Consider the following 15137-nt stretch of genomic DNA (forward strand, 5'->3'; position numbering starts at 1 on the left):
CTTATTTTATATTTGGCTATGCCACATGGCATATGGGATCTAAATTTCCCTACCAGAGGTGGAACCCATACCCCCAGCCATGGAAGCATTGAGTCTTAACCACTGGACCACCTGGGAAGTCTTGATGATTTCTGCAGGAGCATTTCAATAGAGTAGTGGAGGCCAAAGACCAAAAAATATGATTGAAGTGCTAAAGACATACTAAAATGCCTCCATGGAAGTACACATATGACATTTTGCTGTGAAGCAGAATATGGCAATAGAGATTACTTTGAAGGGTATGAAAGGTGAAATAAGACTTGCTTTATTTTTTGGACTATATTTGAGAATTGAGTATATTCAGAACAACAAACCAGAGGGAGAAAAGAGTGATGCTGTGCAAAGCCCACACTGATATGATCAGAGAGGGCAACTCAACTAGGGAGAAACAAATTAATTCCTGAAAGTAAATAATAGGAGAAAAAAATCTAGTAAATGTTGTAATTAGGAATATTGTGTTGTATAAAAAGTAATGTATTCTGTATTTTAAAGTCAGAAACACAAAGCTACAGGTTACTTGCAGTATTTCTAAAAAATTAACTGATATAATTATGGCTTACCAAAATTAGTCACTGTTCTAAGGACTTAAATATCCTTGAAGACTAATTGTTCTGTTATTTCAACTAGTTTTTACTAAAAAGTTATTGTCTGACTGATTTTGCACTGTGGGAGTTGAAGCTATTGCTAGTTTCTATATGAGAAATTGAAGATGTCCTCTGCTTACAATATTTCAATCCAGTAGATAGTGAATTAAATATCACAATAGCATATTTACTTTAAAAAATGCACCTAACAAGAAATGCACATGGAAAATAGATTCAAAAACACATGATGGAATAAAAATTGAATGCTCTAAAGATCCGACCTCCAGCATGAAAATACTTTTGAGTTTCATTAACATGCTATGTTCTCTTGACCCATTTGCATAGCTATGATATTAGATGAATCAGGTAACTTAACAAAATCTATGTCCATGTTGTGATGATCCCCAAAGAGTGTTGATTAAAGTGCAGAGGATGTCTAAATTCTTAAACCATCTTCACTGCAATATGATAGGAATTTTACTGTCTAATTCCTATCTAAGGTTACCTGAAAAGTTAATCACTCAGTTGTATCTGACTCATTGCAACCCATGAACTGTGGCCCAACAGGCTTCTCTCTCCATGGGATTGCCCAGGCAAGAATACTGGAGTGGGTTGCCATTTCCTTCTCCAGGGGATCTTACTGGCCCAGGGATTGAACCCAAGTCTCCTGCATTGTAGGCATATTCTTGCCCATGGTTACCTTAAGGTACATACAAAAATGATATTTTGAGGAAGAATTATCACTGTATATCAGAAATTCTTGTGATGTACAAATAAAGCTGCTTTCCCATAAGGATTTTCTTAGACACAGAAATACACTTTTTATCTATAACCCTACTACCATTTTTCTTTGGCTACCCAAAAGGATGAGTTATCACAGAGATTTGAACAAAGACAAGTTGTAATTCAAGGGCTATGCAAGAGAGCTCAGTATAGCAGGTTACAAAGCTTTTGATTTGATGTATTGAGGCTGAAACTCCAATACTTCGGCCACCTTATGCAAAGAATTGACTCATTTGAAAAGACCATGATACTGGGAAAGATTGAAGGCGGGAGGAGAAGGGAAAAACTGAGGATGAGATGGTTGGATGGCATCACCGACTCAATGGACATGAGTTTGAGTAAACTCTGGGAGTTGGTGGTGGACAAGGGAGGCCTGGTGTGCTACAATCCACGGGGTCACAGAGAGTCAGACATGACTGAGCAACTGAACTAACTGAACTGACTGACTGATTGAGAAAGGAACAGCTCTCTAACTTATTGTTAATGCACACATGAAAGTTGGAAAGTTACTTAAAATATCACGTAATTAATTAGGGGGAAAAAGGAAAATGTAGAAATTGAGTTTCAGAAAATTACTTCTATTCTCATGTTCTTCACTAGAAGTTGAACATAAAATTTATACTCATCAATACATAGGAAAGAAGATATTTTTTTCAGAACTGATTCCTTTGACATTTTTATAAGTAAAATAATCAACTTTGTGGACATGAAAGATCCATTATGGGTTTGCTGAGAAAAGGCACTGAATTACTGGGAAACAACAACAACAACAACAACAATTTAGAGCACAATTTAAGATTCAAAGGAATTTTTTTGGTATGAAGTGTTACAAAATAAAAACCCTAGTGGGGTCCAATAACTAACATATCTTCTTTTCATGATAAAAAGAATGGTTCTAAGAAGTTAAAATGAACATGCAATCTGGGGCAGGACTGTGTAGGTGTGAGTGTATGTCTCGTCTCATCCAAACGCTCAATTAAATAAAAGGAATCCAAACTGAGATGTCAACACAGCAAGCCTGCTGAATTTCTCTGAGGTTTCATCTTTGGTTGTGAACAACAAACTAATTAGTCCAGTCATAAAGTTAGCCAATGGCATGAAGGTGTGGTGGGTCACACCCACATTGAGGGCATATAAAAGGCCCTCCGCAGGGAGAAATGTCCACACTCAAGTGACACTTCTACTCTCCTTGTCTACCCGAGAACAACCTCAACAACCAACACCATGTGTGGCTACTACGGAAACTACTATGGCGGCCTCGGCTGTGGAAGCTATGGCTATGGAGGCCTGGGCTGTGGCTATGGCTCCTGTTACGGCTCTGGCTTCCGCAGGCTGGGCTGTGGCTATGGCTGTGGCTACGGCTCTGGCTTCCGCAGGCTGGGCTGTGGCTATGGCTGTGGCTACGGCTATGGTTCCCGCTCTCTCTATGGCTGTGGCTATGGATGTGGCTCTGGCTATGGCTCTGGCTTTGGCTACTACTATTGAGGACGCCACAGAAGACTCTCATTCTCTACACCTGGACACCAGGATTCACCAGCTCGGAAGCCCTCATGTTCTGTGCCTTTCCCCTGGGTGATGCTTATCCCACAGCATGGAAGTTTAGTATGGACTATTCCTAGCCTACCTTTTAACCTACATTCTCTGAATTTACATCATTGAGTGACATAAAATGAAGTCCACCTTGACCTCAGAGTTCTGCTTTCATCAAGATGATGATACCATAGTAACTGACTTGATGCCTTCCATGCTGTCTTTGTCTTACCCTAATAAACTTGTTCAATGCAAATAGCAATTCTGGTTTTTATGTCAGTTATTTGATATGCAATATTACTTACAGACACTTTTTGGCAGGATTCTATTCTTTGTGTTTGTACAATTGAGGGGCTCAACACTGACTGTTGGTGAGAGGCCTTCGCTGGCTGATTGTTGGAGGTCAGCCTCAGCTCCAGGAGGCTGGCTGGAATTCCTTGCCATGTGTGCTGTGTTTTGTGCTTAGTCGCTCAGTCATGTCTGACTCTTTGTGACCCCATGGATTATATAGCCCACAGGGATCCTCCGTCCATGGGGATTCTCCAGGCAAGAATACTGGAGTGGGTTGCCGTACCCTCCTCCAGGGGATCTTCCCAACCCAGGGATTGAACCCAGATCTCCTGTATTTCAGGTGGCATCTTCACTGGGTAAGCCACCTCCTTGCCAGATTGGTTCCAAATACTGCTGTGTGCCTTCTCAAGGCTTGGAAAGGTGAGAAAGTTACTCTAGCAAGATGGGTTCTACAATGCCATACAATTTTCTGTATCAGAAACACATACACACGATCACATGCATTTTATTAACTTGTTCATTATATTTCATTGTTAGAAGTAAATAACAAGTCCTGTCCATTCTCAAGAGGAGGGCATGACTAAGGCATTGATATCAAAAGGTACAAATCATGGAAGCAACTTAGTCTGTCTATCACTGATATCAATGGAAGTTTTGTTCATTTTCAGTGCTGTCAAATAATTTACAGAACATAAAGTTATTTTATCTCTGAAGATTTGGTAGAATTTCCCCCAAATAATTATCTGATCTAGAATAATTTGTGTTAGTCAGTTCAGTCACTCAGTCATGTCCGACTCTTTGTGACCCCATGAACTGCAGCATGCCAAACCTCCCTGTTCATCACCAGCTCCTGGAGTTTACTCAAACTCATGTCCATTGAGTCAGTGTTGCCATCTAACCATCTCACCCTCTGTCTTCCCCTTCTCCTCCTGCCTTCAATCTTTCCCAGCATCAGAGTCTTTCCTAATGAGTCAGTTCTTTGCATCAGGTGGGCAAAGTATTGGCATTTCAGCTTCAGCATCAGTCCTTCCAATGAATATTCAGGACTGATATCCTTTAGGATGGACTGATTAGATCTCCTTGCAGTCCAAGCGACTTCTCCAACACCACAGTTCAAAAGCATCAAGAATTAAAGATTTTAAAATTTAAAAAAAAAAAAAAAAAAAAGCATCAATTCTTCAGTGCTCAGCTTTCTTTAGAGTCCAACTCTCACATCCATACATGACTACCAGAGGAACCATAGCTTTGACTACACGGACCTTTGTTGCAAAGTAATGTTTCTGCTTTTTATTATGCTGTCTAGGTAGGTCATAATTTGTGTAGCATTTACATAATTGTTATCTTTTTTGTTTGTTTCTTCCATGATACTCAATTTCTTTATAATTTCTGAAGGTTTTAAGTTTGGTATTTTGTATCCCCTTTGGAAATTATCCATGGTATCTAAGTTTTCAAATTTATATGCATAAAGATGCATATTATTTTTAAAACTCCTTGTTTCATTCTTTTTTTTCTTATTTTGCATATGCTTTTTTCTTCATAGTGTTCAGTACTATGAAACACTTTATAGTACATTTTTTTCATAGTGTTTACTGCTTTTTTCCATAGTGTTTAGTACTATGGATTTTTTTCTAATTACTACTTGAAATTTTCTTGCAGATTCTGTTAGGTACTACTATCATTATCATTTTTTATTTTGAAATTCTATCTCAGATTATAATTCTCTTCTGCCTGAGAGTTTTTTAATCAACAATTTATTCTCCAAGTATAAATAGCATTGCAAATTTCTCTCTGCATAGCAGTCAGAAAATGTTTTCTGCAATATTTTTATATTTAAAACATGCTAACTTTTTGTTTACAATCAATTTTTGGTATTTTCTGTGGAAGCTTGAGAAGAAGCTTTACTTTCCATCATCAGTATATAGATGAATATACACCCATAGAAGCTACCTTGTTAGTTACATTTTTAGGTCTTCTTTCTTTTCAATCAGTTTTTTTTATTTTTTAACTATTTTATCTGTCTGCCTGAGAGTGATAAGTTAAAGTTGTTCATTATTATTATTGTGAATCTATCTAAGTCTTTATCTCTCTCTGATAGATAGGTAGGCCAATATATATGCATTTTTCTTAAAGATGGTTTCTGTTTTTAGCACATAAGTAAAATACTCAGATGTGTAATATAACTTTTGTTAGGTTATTGCTTTGGGGAAAAACACTGGAGTTGAAAATAAATCTCACTATGCTACTACTCTGCCAAAAGACACACAGTACATGGACTGGTGGAATTTTTTCTGTACTTTTAGGTAGCAATGGCTAACGGAAGCAGCAGTCACACAAGATAAACTAAACAGACCAAAATAACTTTGCAATAACTCTGAACGTTATAAATCATAGCTCACAATATCCATGTGGTAACCTGAACAGGATGAGTTCAAGTACATGATGTCAGTGAGGAGAAGAACTAGCAATAACATAAACTTTAGAAGAAAAGTGAGATCTTCCCAGAGGCGTATTCAAGTACCAAATATAAATAAAGAAGGGGGGCTTCCCTGGTGGCTCAGTGGTAAAGACTCTGCCTGACAATGCAAGAGAAACGGGTTCAATCCCCAGTCTGGGAGGATCCCATGTGCCACAGAGCAGCTAGGTCCATGTGCCACGACTGTAGAGCCTGTGCTCTAGAGCCTGGGAGCTGCAACTACTGAGTCCACGTGCTGCAACTACTGCCCTATAGACTGTTCTCCACAACAAGAGAAGCCACTGCAACGAGACTAACGAAGGCCGCCATGTTTGTCAGGAAGCATTTAACACGAGGCTTCCTGTGTGCTGTTTTGGATCTGTCATGAATCCTGTGTCCCTGAATATTCAGGAATTAAGTGGAGTAGCAAACTACTCCTGGGGGCTTAGGAATGCATGCATTTCCTTCATTGGTTTTTCCATACGGTGATAAGTAACTATTTATGACCCTCTTCCTTTTTATGAACCATATGGTAAAAGTGATTCTTTACAACCCTTTCTCTTTGATATGGATCGCCTTATGTTTTCCTTGATAATTTGTAAGTCTGGACTTTTGATTTTTATCTTTGCTGAAAATAGCTACCTTGTAAGACAGTATATATATTCACACAATGTTGAATAAAACACCTTTGCTCCATCAGAGCTTGAGTCCCCATCTCGCTCTCTCTCTCTCGCTCTCTCTCTCAGGCTAATTCTCTGGAGTGCAGTCTCACTGAGCTCATTTTCTTGCCCGGGGTTCTAAGAAGCTCTGGTGAAGGTGCACTGTGCCTTCACCCCCTAAAGAGGGCTCCTGGTGCCTTCATGAGCAGTGCAAGCCCCATACCAGGGGCTTTATTGGTTTTCTGCGTAAACCAAGGAATATCAGCCTTTTTCTCTCTCCTTTACTTTCTTATCATCAACTCCGGACCACCAGGTTCCAGTCCATTAAAGGACCTCAACAATGTTCACTATTATTACTGCGAATTTATCAATGCAGGGAAGACTAGCCCCCACTCGCCACAACTAGAGAGTAGCCAGTGCAGCAACAAGAACCCAGCAACAGTCAAAAATAAATAAAGAAAATTATTTTTAAAAAGGAAAGAAAGATATACTAAAGAAATAACATGAAGTGGTAAGATGAGAGATACTACTTTGCCAGTATCTTTAACCAAAGTGTGGATGTTCCAAAGATGAAGTTTTGGGGTAATCAAGGTAGATAACAGTAGCTTCTGAATATGCTCACAAAAACTCATAGTAGAAAAGCACTAGTTGGATGTAACTTCTAATCCACACATATATATTGTCAACTACAAATAGTGAAAGATATCTCACATACAACATGCAAACAAACACACATACACAGAATCATGGGAAATCCACATCAATAAATATGCATGAAAATGTTGTAGGTGTGAAAAACAGAAGATTTTTTTTTAATTTTAATTTTAATTTTTTTTTAAATTTTAAAATCTTTAATTCTTACATGTGTTCCCAAACATGAACCCCCCTCCCACCTCCCTCCCCATAACATCTCATGAAAAATCAATTTAGATATTTTTCTAAATGAAAATGGAATCTCACGGACAGAAAAGTCAAACAAGTACAATCCATGGGGTTGCAAAAGTTGTGCATGGCTGAGCAACCAGCACACACACACAAGATTGTTTGTATTCAACTATATAATAATGGGCTTCCCAGGTGGTGCTAGTGGTAAAGACCCCACCTGACAATGCAGGAGATATAAGAGACACTGGTTCAATCCCTGGGTTGGGAAGATTCCCCTGGAGGAGGGCGTGACAACCCATTCCACTATCTTTGCCTGGAGAGAACCATGAACAGAGGAGCCTGGTCGGCTACAATCTATAGAGTTGCAAAGAGTCAGATACGACTGAAGCAACTTAGGATGCTGCTGCTGCTGCTGCTAAGTCCCTTCAGTCATGTCTGACTCGGTGCGACCCCATAGACGGCAGCCCACCAGGCTCCCCTGTCCCTGGGATTCTCCAGGCAAGAACACTGGAGTAGGTTGCCATTGCCTTCTCCAATGCATGAAAGTTAAAAGTGAAAGGGAAGTTGGTCAGTCGGGTCCAACTCTTTGCAACCCCATGGACTGCACCCTACCAGGCTCCTCTGTCCATGGGATTTTCCAGGCAAGAGTGCTGGAGTGGCAACTTAGGATACATACATATAATAATAACATAGAACAAATGAATATTTTTTAAATTATTGTAAACTGGCAATTCAATCAAAAAGGTCTGATGTTACATGGTTGCTTAGATGTGGTTGTCATTGTTTTATAGACAAAAAAATCCTTAATATAATTAATGCTGGATGTGTTATGATGCCTCTATTCATAATAGAATATCTTGCACTGATGAGCAGCCTAGAATTTCTCAGAAGAATCCAGAAGACCAGTATCTTCCATAGCATCATAGATGGTAGCAGGTTTATCCACAACCACTGTAGCCACATCCATAGCCATACCCCAGGCTGCCACAGCCACCATAGCAGTTGCTTTAGAAGCTCATGATGTGAGGTGGAGAAGGCTTAATTGAAGAGCAGATTCAGTTTCAAGAGTTCTGTGTTTAAAATCTGTTGCAATGCCTTATGGGCTTCCCAGGTGGCGTTAGTGGTAAAGAACCTGCCTGCCAATGCAGGAGACATAAGAGAGGTGGGCTTGATCCCTGGGTGGGGAAGATCCCCTAGAAGAGGGCAAGGCAAACCAATATCAATTGAGTGGTATGTGGGGCAAACCACAGGCATTGTTGGACTCATATTCAAGCTAAATGACATTGAGACTATCTCAAAGATTCCTCATAACCAATGTATTCAAGCCCAAACAACTCTGCTCTGTGTCACGACACCTATCAGTAAATCAAATGCCTTAAATGAGAGATTCTTCTAATTTGATGGCTTATTGATTCCAGATGACAAATTTAAACTATGTTACTATCAGCATGTAATCATATAATCCATATAGATTCCACCTGTTGAAAATCTTATTTTAGCAATACTTTCAACTTTATCTGCATATGTGCAGTCTTGGGAATAAAATTGTGGCTTCAAAGTGGTAGGAAACTAAGGACAATTCGTGGAGAAGATGAGGAGAAGACATAGAGAAGACACTACTGTGTCAATAGCTCGTCATGTCTGACGCTTTGCAGCCCCATGGACTGCAGCCTGCCAGGCTCCTCTGTCTATGAAATTCTCCAGGCAAGGATACTGGAGTGGGTAGCCATTTTTCTCCAGGGGATCTTCCCAATCCAGGGATCAAACATGGGCCTCCTGCCTTTCAAGCAGATTCTTTACCATCTGAGCCACCAGGGAAGCCAATGGCAGGGTGTAATTCTAAATCCTTGAGTACCTAATACGTTCTAATAAATTTGTGAAGCAATATTATTCACTTTAATTTATACCTACATATAGCTGCATCTGTCATTTTGTAAATGATCAAACGTCATGGTAGAGTCCCTGACATTTAAATCCATTAACCACTGCTACCTATTAAATGTTGCTATCAAAATAATAATATCTTTTATGACTATCTTAATCAAACACTCCTCCCCATCCAAGAAAAAAAAAAAAGCAGTTAATTATAGCCTTTTTGTTTTTTGGGTTTTTTTGAGTGAGGCAATTCAGTCATACCAATTTCAGGTGATGTTCTAAGAACTTTGATAGCCTAGAGGAAGAATGATCATTAGGTTATTTAAATTAGTTTTTTCCTGGAAACATTTTAATTTATCACTTGATTGGTTCTGCATTTTAAAATAGTTGATGCTACTTTTATTTCTCTATAGGAAATTTGAAAAAGATATAGTGAAGATGTTTTGTAAGTCTAATATCATCACCCAGCAAATGGTGAAAAAAAGTAATAATATTCTGTCTATTTTACAAAAATGACCCTACCAAACACACACATGGAAAGGACCCTCTGAAGCATATGTTTATTTTCTGATTAGATGAATGTATTTGATCGGATCTTTAGTATTAAACCATTCTGTTTCACTAAAAAGCAATTTTTGACTCATCAGATATACTCAAGATAGATGTACTGAAAATATTTTGAAATCTTATGGCTTCATTCTTGTGATTGCTAGAGGAGAACTGGCTGAAATTAAGGGTGTGTTCAAAATCATGCATTCTCTGTCCCTTTCTAAAGTTTTGAGAATATATGTATAACCGTTTTGACTCAGAAATACCATTAGAAAAGTAAAAATCTACTGATACATTTCTTTTCACATGGATGGGTGGATAATGACACCTCCCCATATGTCTTCTCTTAAAGAAGGCACATTTTACATTTTAATTGTGATGTACAACTATTTACACTTTTCTGTTGCCTCCCAATGAGGTGGAGAATCACACTAACTTGAATTAAGACAGCAGTGATACTAGGGCTATACGTGAGAACTCAGTGTGACTGGTTACAAAGAGAATAATGATCAGATATCTTGATGAAAGAACAGACCTGTGTCTAATCCACAGGTATACACAAATATATGTTGTTTAGTCTATTTTACAGTTACTTAGAATATAACTCAAATATTGATACAGAATAATTTGTTACTGATAAGAAAAATTGGAGAAATTGGATTCCAAGGAATAACTTAAGTTTGTAAAAATTGAATGTAACAATTGACTGTAAGTGAGAATTAGGCTGATTGGCATAAGTAGAAAAGCATAATGCCATTTTGGTCTGACTTGGTTTTTTGGAAGTTTTAATTGGTTGGGTTAATATCAACATCCTGGGGTTGAAAGATACATTATGGTTTCAATATAGAAAAAGAACTGAATATCTGATGAAGATAATTAATTTGAATCAAGAGAAGAAAGATAAATACATGAGTCAAAAGGAGTGTGATGTTTATGAAATATTTAAAAAAATCAGTGAAACTAACTGGAACCAAGAGCAAATAAGACTGAGTCTTAGCAATATAATCTTTTTTTAACATAAAGAAAGTTTCGAGGAGGTTAAAAGAACATATAATTTGGGGCAGGCAATGTAGGTGTCTCCTTTCATTCAAGTCCTCAGTTGGATTAGAGGAGCCCAAACAGGCCAACAAAACAAGCTTCCTAAATTACTCTGAGGCTTTATCTCATAGCTGAGCGAAAACAAACTAATTAGATCAGTCATAAAGTTAGCCAATGGCATGAAGGTGTGGTGGGTCACACCCACACTGAGAGCATATAAAAGGCCCTCTGCAAGGAGAAATGTCCACACTCAAGTGACACTTTTACTCTCCTTGTCTACCCGAGAACAACCTCAACAACCAACACCATGTGTGGCTACTACGGAAACTACTATGGCGGCCTTGGCTGTGGAAGCTATGGCTATGGAGGCCTGGGCTGTGGCTATGGCTGTGGCTATGGTTCTGGCTTCCGCAGGCTGGGCTGTGGCTATGGCTGTGGCTACGGCTATGGCTCCCGCTCTATCTGTGGAAGTGGCTATGGCTGTGGCTCCCGCTCTATCTGTGGCTGTGGCTATGGATACGGCTCTGGCTATGGCTCTGGCTTTGGCTACTACTATTGAGGACGCCACGGAAGACTCTCATCCTCTATACCTGGACACCAGGATTCACCAGTTCTGAACACCACGTATACTGAACCTTGCTGAAGACGTGCCTTTTAATGCCCTCTCCATCTGATACACCCATGCTTCCCTTTCTGTATCTAACTCTTAAGAAGAGGAATTGAAATTCATCCTGAGAATTCCCATATAATCCCTTACTATAATAGTGGTCACAGATTCTGTCTTTATATTTTCATGCTGAAGCCATTTCTCTCTTTTCCTAATAAACTTGTTTAATCTGGAAAAATAAACCTTGGTTTCTTTTCATTTAATATGTGATATTCACAGTTTTGGTTTTTCCCTAATTGAATTAAAAAAAATTATCTTATTTAGGAATTTTCTTTTTTTTTTCTATTTCTACTTCAGTTGTTCTACCAAATCCTTCAGTTCTTACATCAATTTCAGTTTTGTAGATGTTGGTTTTCTGTTCTAGTTAAGCAATTATTGCATATATTATATCAGGTTATCACAATAAAGTAATATTTGCCAGTTTAGCTAAGCACTACCTAGAAATACTTTATGTCTAAGTACTTTTATACCAAACCTTTAATCTGTGTGAAGTTTTTTTGGAAGATGTGATCATAGATGCATAATTACTGCTTCTAATCAGTGGTTCTAGCACAGTTCCACAATAAGTGTTTCTTATGTTTGTTCAGTTCAAGAAGTAAACAAAGTCAAATCTACCCTGGCCTGCTTCCTCCTAACTTTAGCAAACCTTACTGTATTTTAAAATTTTGTTTTTTTTGAAAAAGACACCATTTCAGAAACTCATGACACATTTTTGTTTAGAGCTATTTCATAGAATTTCTATATTCTTATTTGTCCTGAGTTATTTCTTTTCTTGGTTTTTGTGTGGCTTCACAGTTTTAATTGGAATTATTTGCCTTTCCAATAATTTTTGTGAGTCATATGTTTGGGAAATTTTTAATTATCTTTTGTTTTGAAATGAGATTTCTAAATCCCAGACATGAGTGAGTTCAACTGCTCTATTTAGTTTAAGGTGAGGGATATGCCTCACTTCATGTACAATTTCACAGTTTGAAATTGTTGGCCTCCCAAGAATGGAGTAAGATATCTGGAAAGATAAAATCCCTCAACAGAGCATTTTTTTTTTCCTCTTTAAGTATGCCTATATGACAATTTGTCTTTCTTATTTACTTTATTCTTAAATTTTGGAATTTTTGTTTAATATTAAGTAACAATTAGATGATTTATACTCCTACATCTCAAGAAACAGTGGATTTTATAACTATTTGGCTTGGTTGGTAAAAGTATTCTACATGTATCTAAAATGATGGATGCATGCCATTATACATTTGTCAAAACCCATAGAATTATAACATAAAGAATGGACCCTGATTTAAACCACAAACTTCAAGTGATATTAATGTGTCATTGTAGGTTTAGTTCATAACAAGAACACTACTATGGTGTCAGATGTTGACAGAGGGGAATGTGCTGTGTGTATGTAGAAATTGAATTCATGGGGGAGATTCTCTGTCCTATCTGCTAAGTTTTGCTGTGAACTTAAAACTACTCTAAAAATATTTCTTATTAATTAAGAGTAATGCTATGACACATAATGCACTCATTGTCTGACCAGAAAAGTAAACATCAGTTCCTTCTAAGAGATGAATAATTTCTGAAAACAAATTCTAAGAGAATTTGTTTCATAACTGTTTATATTGGGAGCATTGGGTTATATGGCAGACAGTATCTCCCACAATCATTTTAACCAATTACGAAACTATCTGCTGAATGATTACTTTGTTAACTATTATTTAGTCATATCCCCTTCTGGTCCATGAATTTATGCAATATTTAAAACTTATCTCTCAAAATAAAATGGCTTTCACATTATTTTAACAAGTGGTCATTAAACATAATCCTCAAATGTATGATAACCAATTGATGGAATCTAGGGATGATGATTTGAAGCAACTGACATTTTCTGTAGGGAAAAATTTAAATTATTTGATACCATTATGATTTCTTAACAGTTATTATCTATAAGACTTCAATATTAACCATGATGAGGGGTCTAGTTTATAGATATACACTTATCAGTAAAAATAAAGAGAAAATACATTTAAAAATGCATGGTAAATGAATAAATAATTGCATCTGACCTTACTATTTTAGGAAAACATTCTCTATTATATTAAAAGTCTATTTTTAAAAATTAATTTAAATTACTTACCAAAGCAGATAAGTTGAATGGATTACAAAAATTTTGTATTCTGAATTCCAGGGGAAGGTTAGCTGAAATCCAGGTGGTTTCCTGTCCTGAAAACCATTGCTGCATAACCAATTCCGCTATGCTTGTAAATCATATGAAGAGATTTGTAACAACCATCTTGGAACACAGAATAGGAATGAAATGTCAACACCTTGGTCATTGATTACAGATGTGTCCATAATTATGCATTATTCCTGGATCCTCCCAGAGACATCATATCCTATTTTTTTTGGACAATAACAAGATTTTCTTGGCTTTTCTGTGCCTCCTAGTAGTCTGAATTATCATAATGAAAAGAAATTACATAAAATGATATTTAAATGATTATTTAAGAGAGTTCCATGGACTTGATAAAAATAGATTATCTATTTAACATTGTGTGCCTTTACAAATGAACTTATCTTTGTCTAAGACATTGATAAAATCAAATATCTGAAGAAAAAATTTCAATTCATCATAGTATTAACTGATTATTTTGTATCTCCAAATTTGACCAAATCTTTCTGTTGACTAGAAAGAGATTACCAAAAGAAAAAAGAAAAAGTCTTGCCTTGTGAAACACTGACATTGCATATACTATAAGCCCATAATTGGCAGCAGTTCATAAATGTCTTAAAAGTTTAAAAAATGGTATATATTGAAAATGACAATTGAAAGAAGTTTCAATAAAATGGAATCCATTACTATATTACCATTCTTTCAGGTAGGGTCTGAATAGAAATTTGAATTCATAGGAATAACCATTTTTAGTGATATGAAAAAGAATTAGGCATATAAAAATAAAAAAATAATTTGTTAATATAAAAATCCAAAAGATACTGTTGGCTCAACCTTTTTATAGAAAAATTTAATAAGCTGGCTCTTTGTTAATTGCATCACAGAGATGAGTGACAATTGGGATTTTCTATGCTGTATTCTTTCATAGAAGAAAAAACTAAAGTCCTAAAGAGGAAAAATTGTTTTGAAGCAAAATAGAAGCAAAACTCATTGGTTAAAAATGAATACTTTTGGTTACAGAAAGATAAGGAGAAGAATATAGAATTTATTTTGTGCCGAGAGAGTCAAAATGGGCCTCCTACAAATGCTACTTCTTGAAATGATGCATGTTTATTGAAGTTAAAAAAAAGACGTAGTGTAATGAAGGAATTTATTTGTACAGCCATCTCCTCTATTATTGACACTGAATTGTTTCAGAAGAGTCCCAAGTAGCTGAATAAAACAAGCTTCCTTAATACCTCTGAGGCTTTATCTTATGGTTGAGAAACATGGAACTAGTTAGATTAGTCATAAAGTGTGCCAATGGCATGATACATGTGGTGGTTCCCAACCGCCTTGATGGCATATAAAAGGCCTTCTGCAGGGGTGTTGTTTACACTGAAAGGACACTTCCACATCCTTCTCTACTGCAGGGCAATCTTAACAACCAACACCATGTGTGTCTACTACAGAAACTGCTATGGGGGCCATGGCTGCGGAATTTGTTCCTCTGGGGGCCTAATCTGTGGCTGTGGCTCCCACTCTCTCTGTGGATATGGCTACTGATGGCCCAGCTACTCTTATTGAGGACACCATAGGATGTTTTTTTTTTTTTTATCTCAGATGCATATAACATCAT

At 37.0% G+C, this 15137-nt stretch overlaps 2 protein-coding genes across 2 annotated transcripts; both read left to right on the forward strand.

Moving 5' to 3' along the window:
• The first annotated feature begins 2630 nt into the window (after positions 1-2630).
• Positions 2631-2891, forward strand: LOC138075760 (keratin-associated protein 6-1-like). Its single transcript, XM_068967747.1, has one exon. It carries the CDS (start codon positions 2631-2633, stop codon positions 2889-2891), a length of 261 nt encoding a protein of 86 aa, XP_068823848.1.
• An 8101-nt stretch (positions 2892-10992) lies between these two features.
• Positions 10993-11244, forward strand: LOC138075768 (keratin-associated protein 6-1-like). Its single transcript, XM_068967758.1, has one exon. The coding sequence runs from the start codon at positions 10993-10995 to the stop codon at positions 11242-11244; it is 252 nt and encodes an 83-aa protein (XP_068823859.1).
• Positions 11245-15137: the final 3893 nt, after the last annotated feature.

The sequence above is a fragment of the Capricornis sumatraensis genome, chromosome 1 (assembly GCF_032405125.1).
Source record: "Capricornis sumatraensis isolate serow.1 chromosome 1, serow.2, whole genome shotgun sequence".
Taxonomy (NCBI): Eukaryota; Metazoa; Chordata; class Mammalia; order Artiodactyla; family Bovidae; genus Capricornis; species Capricornis sumatraensis.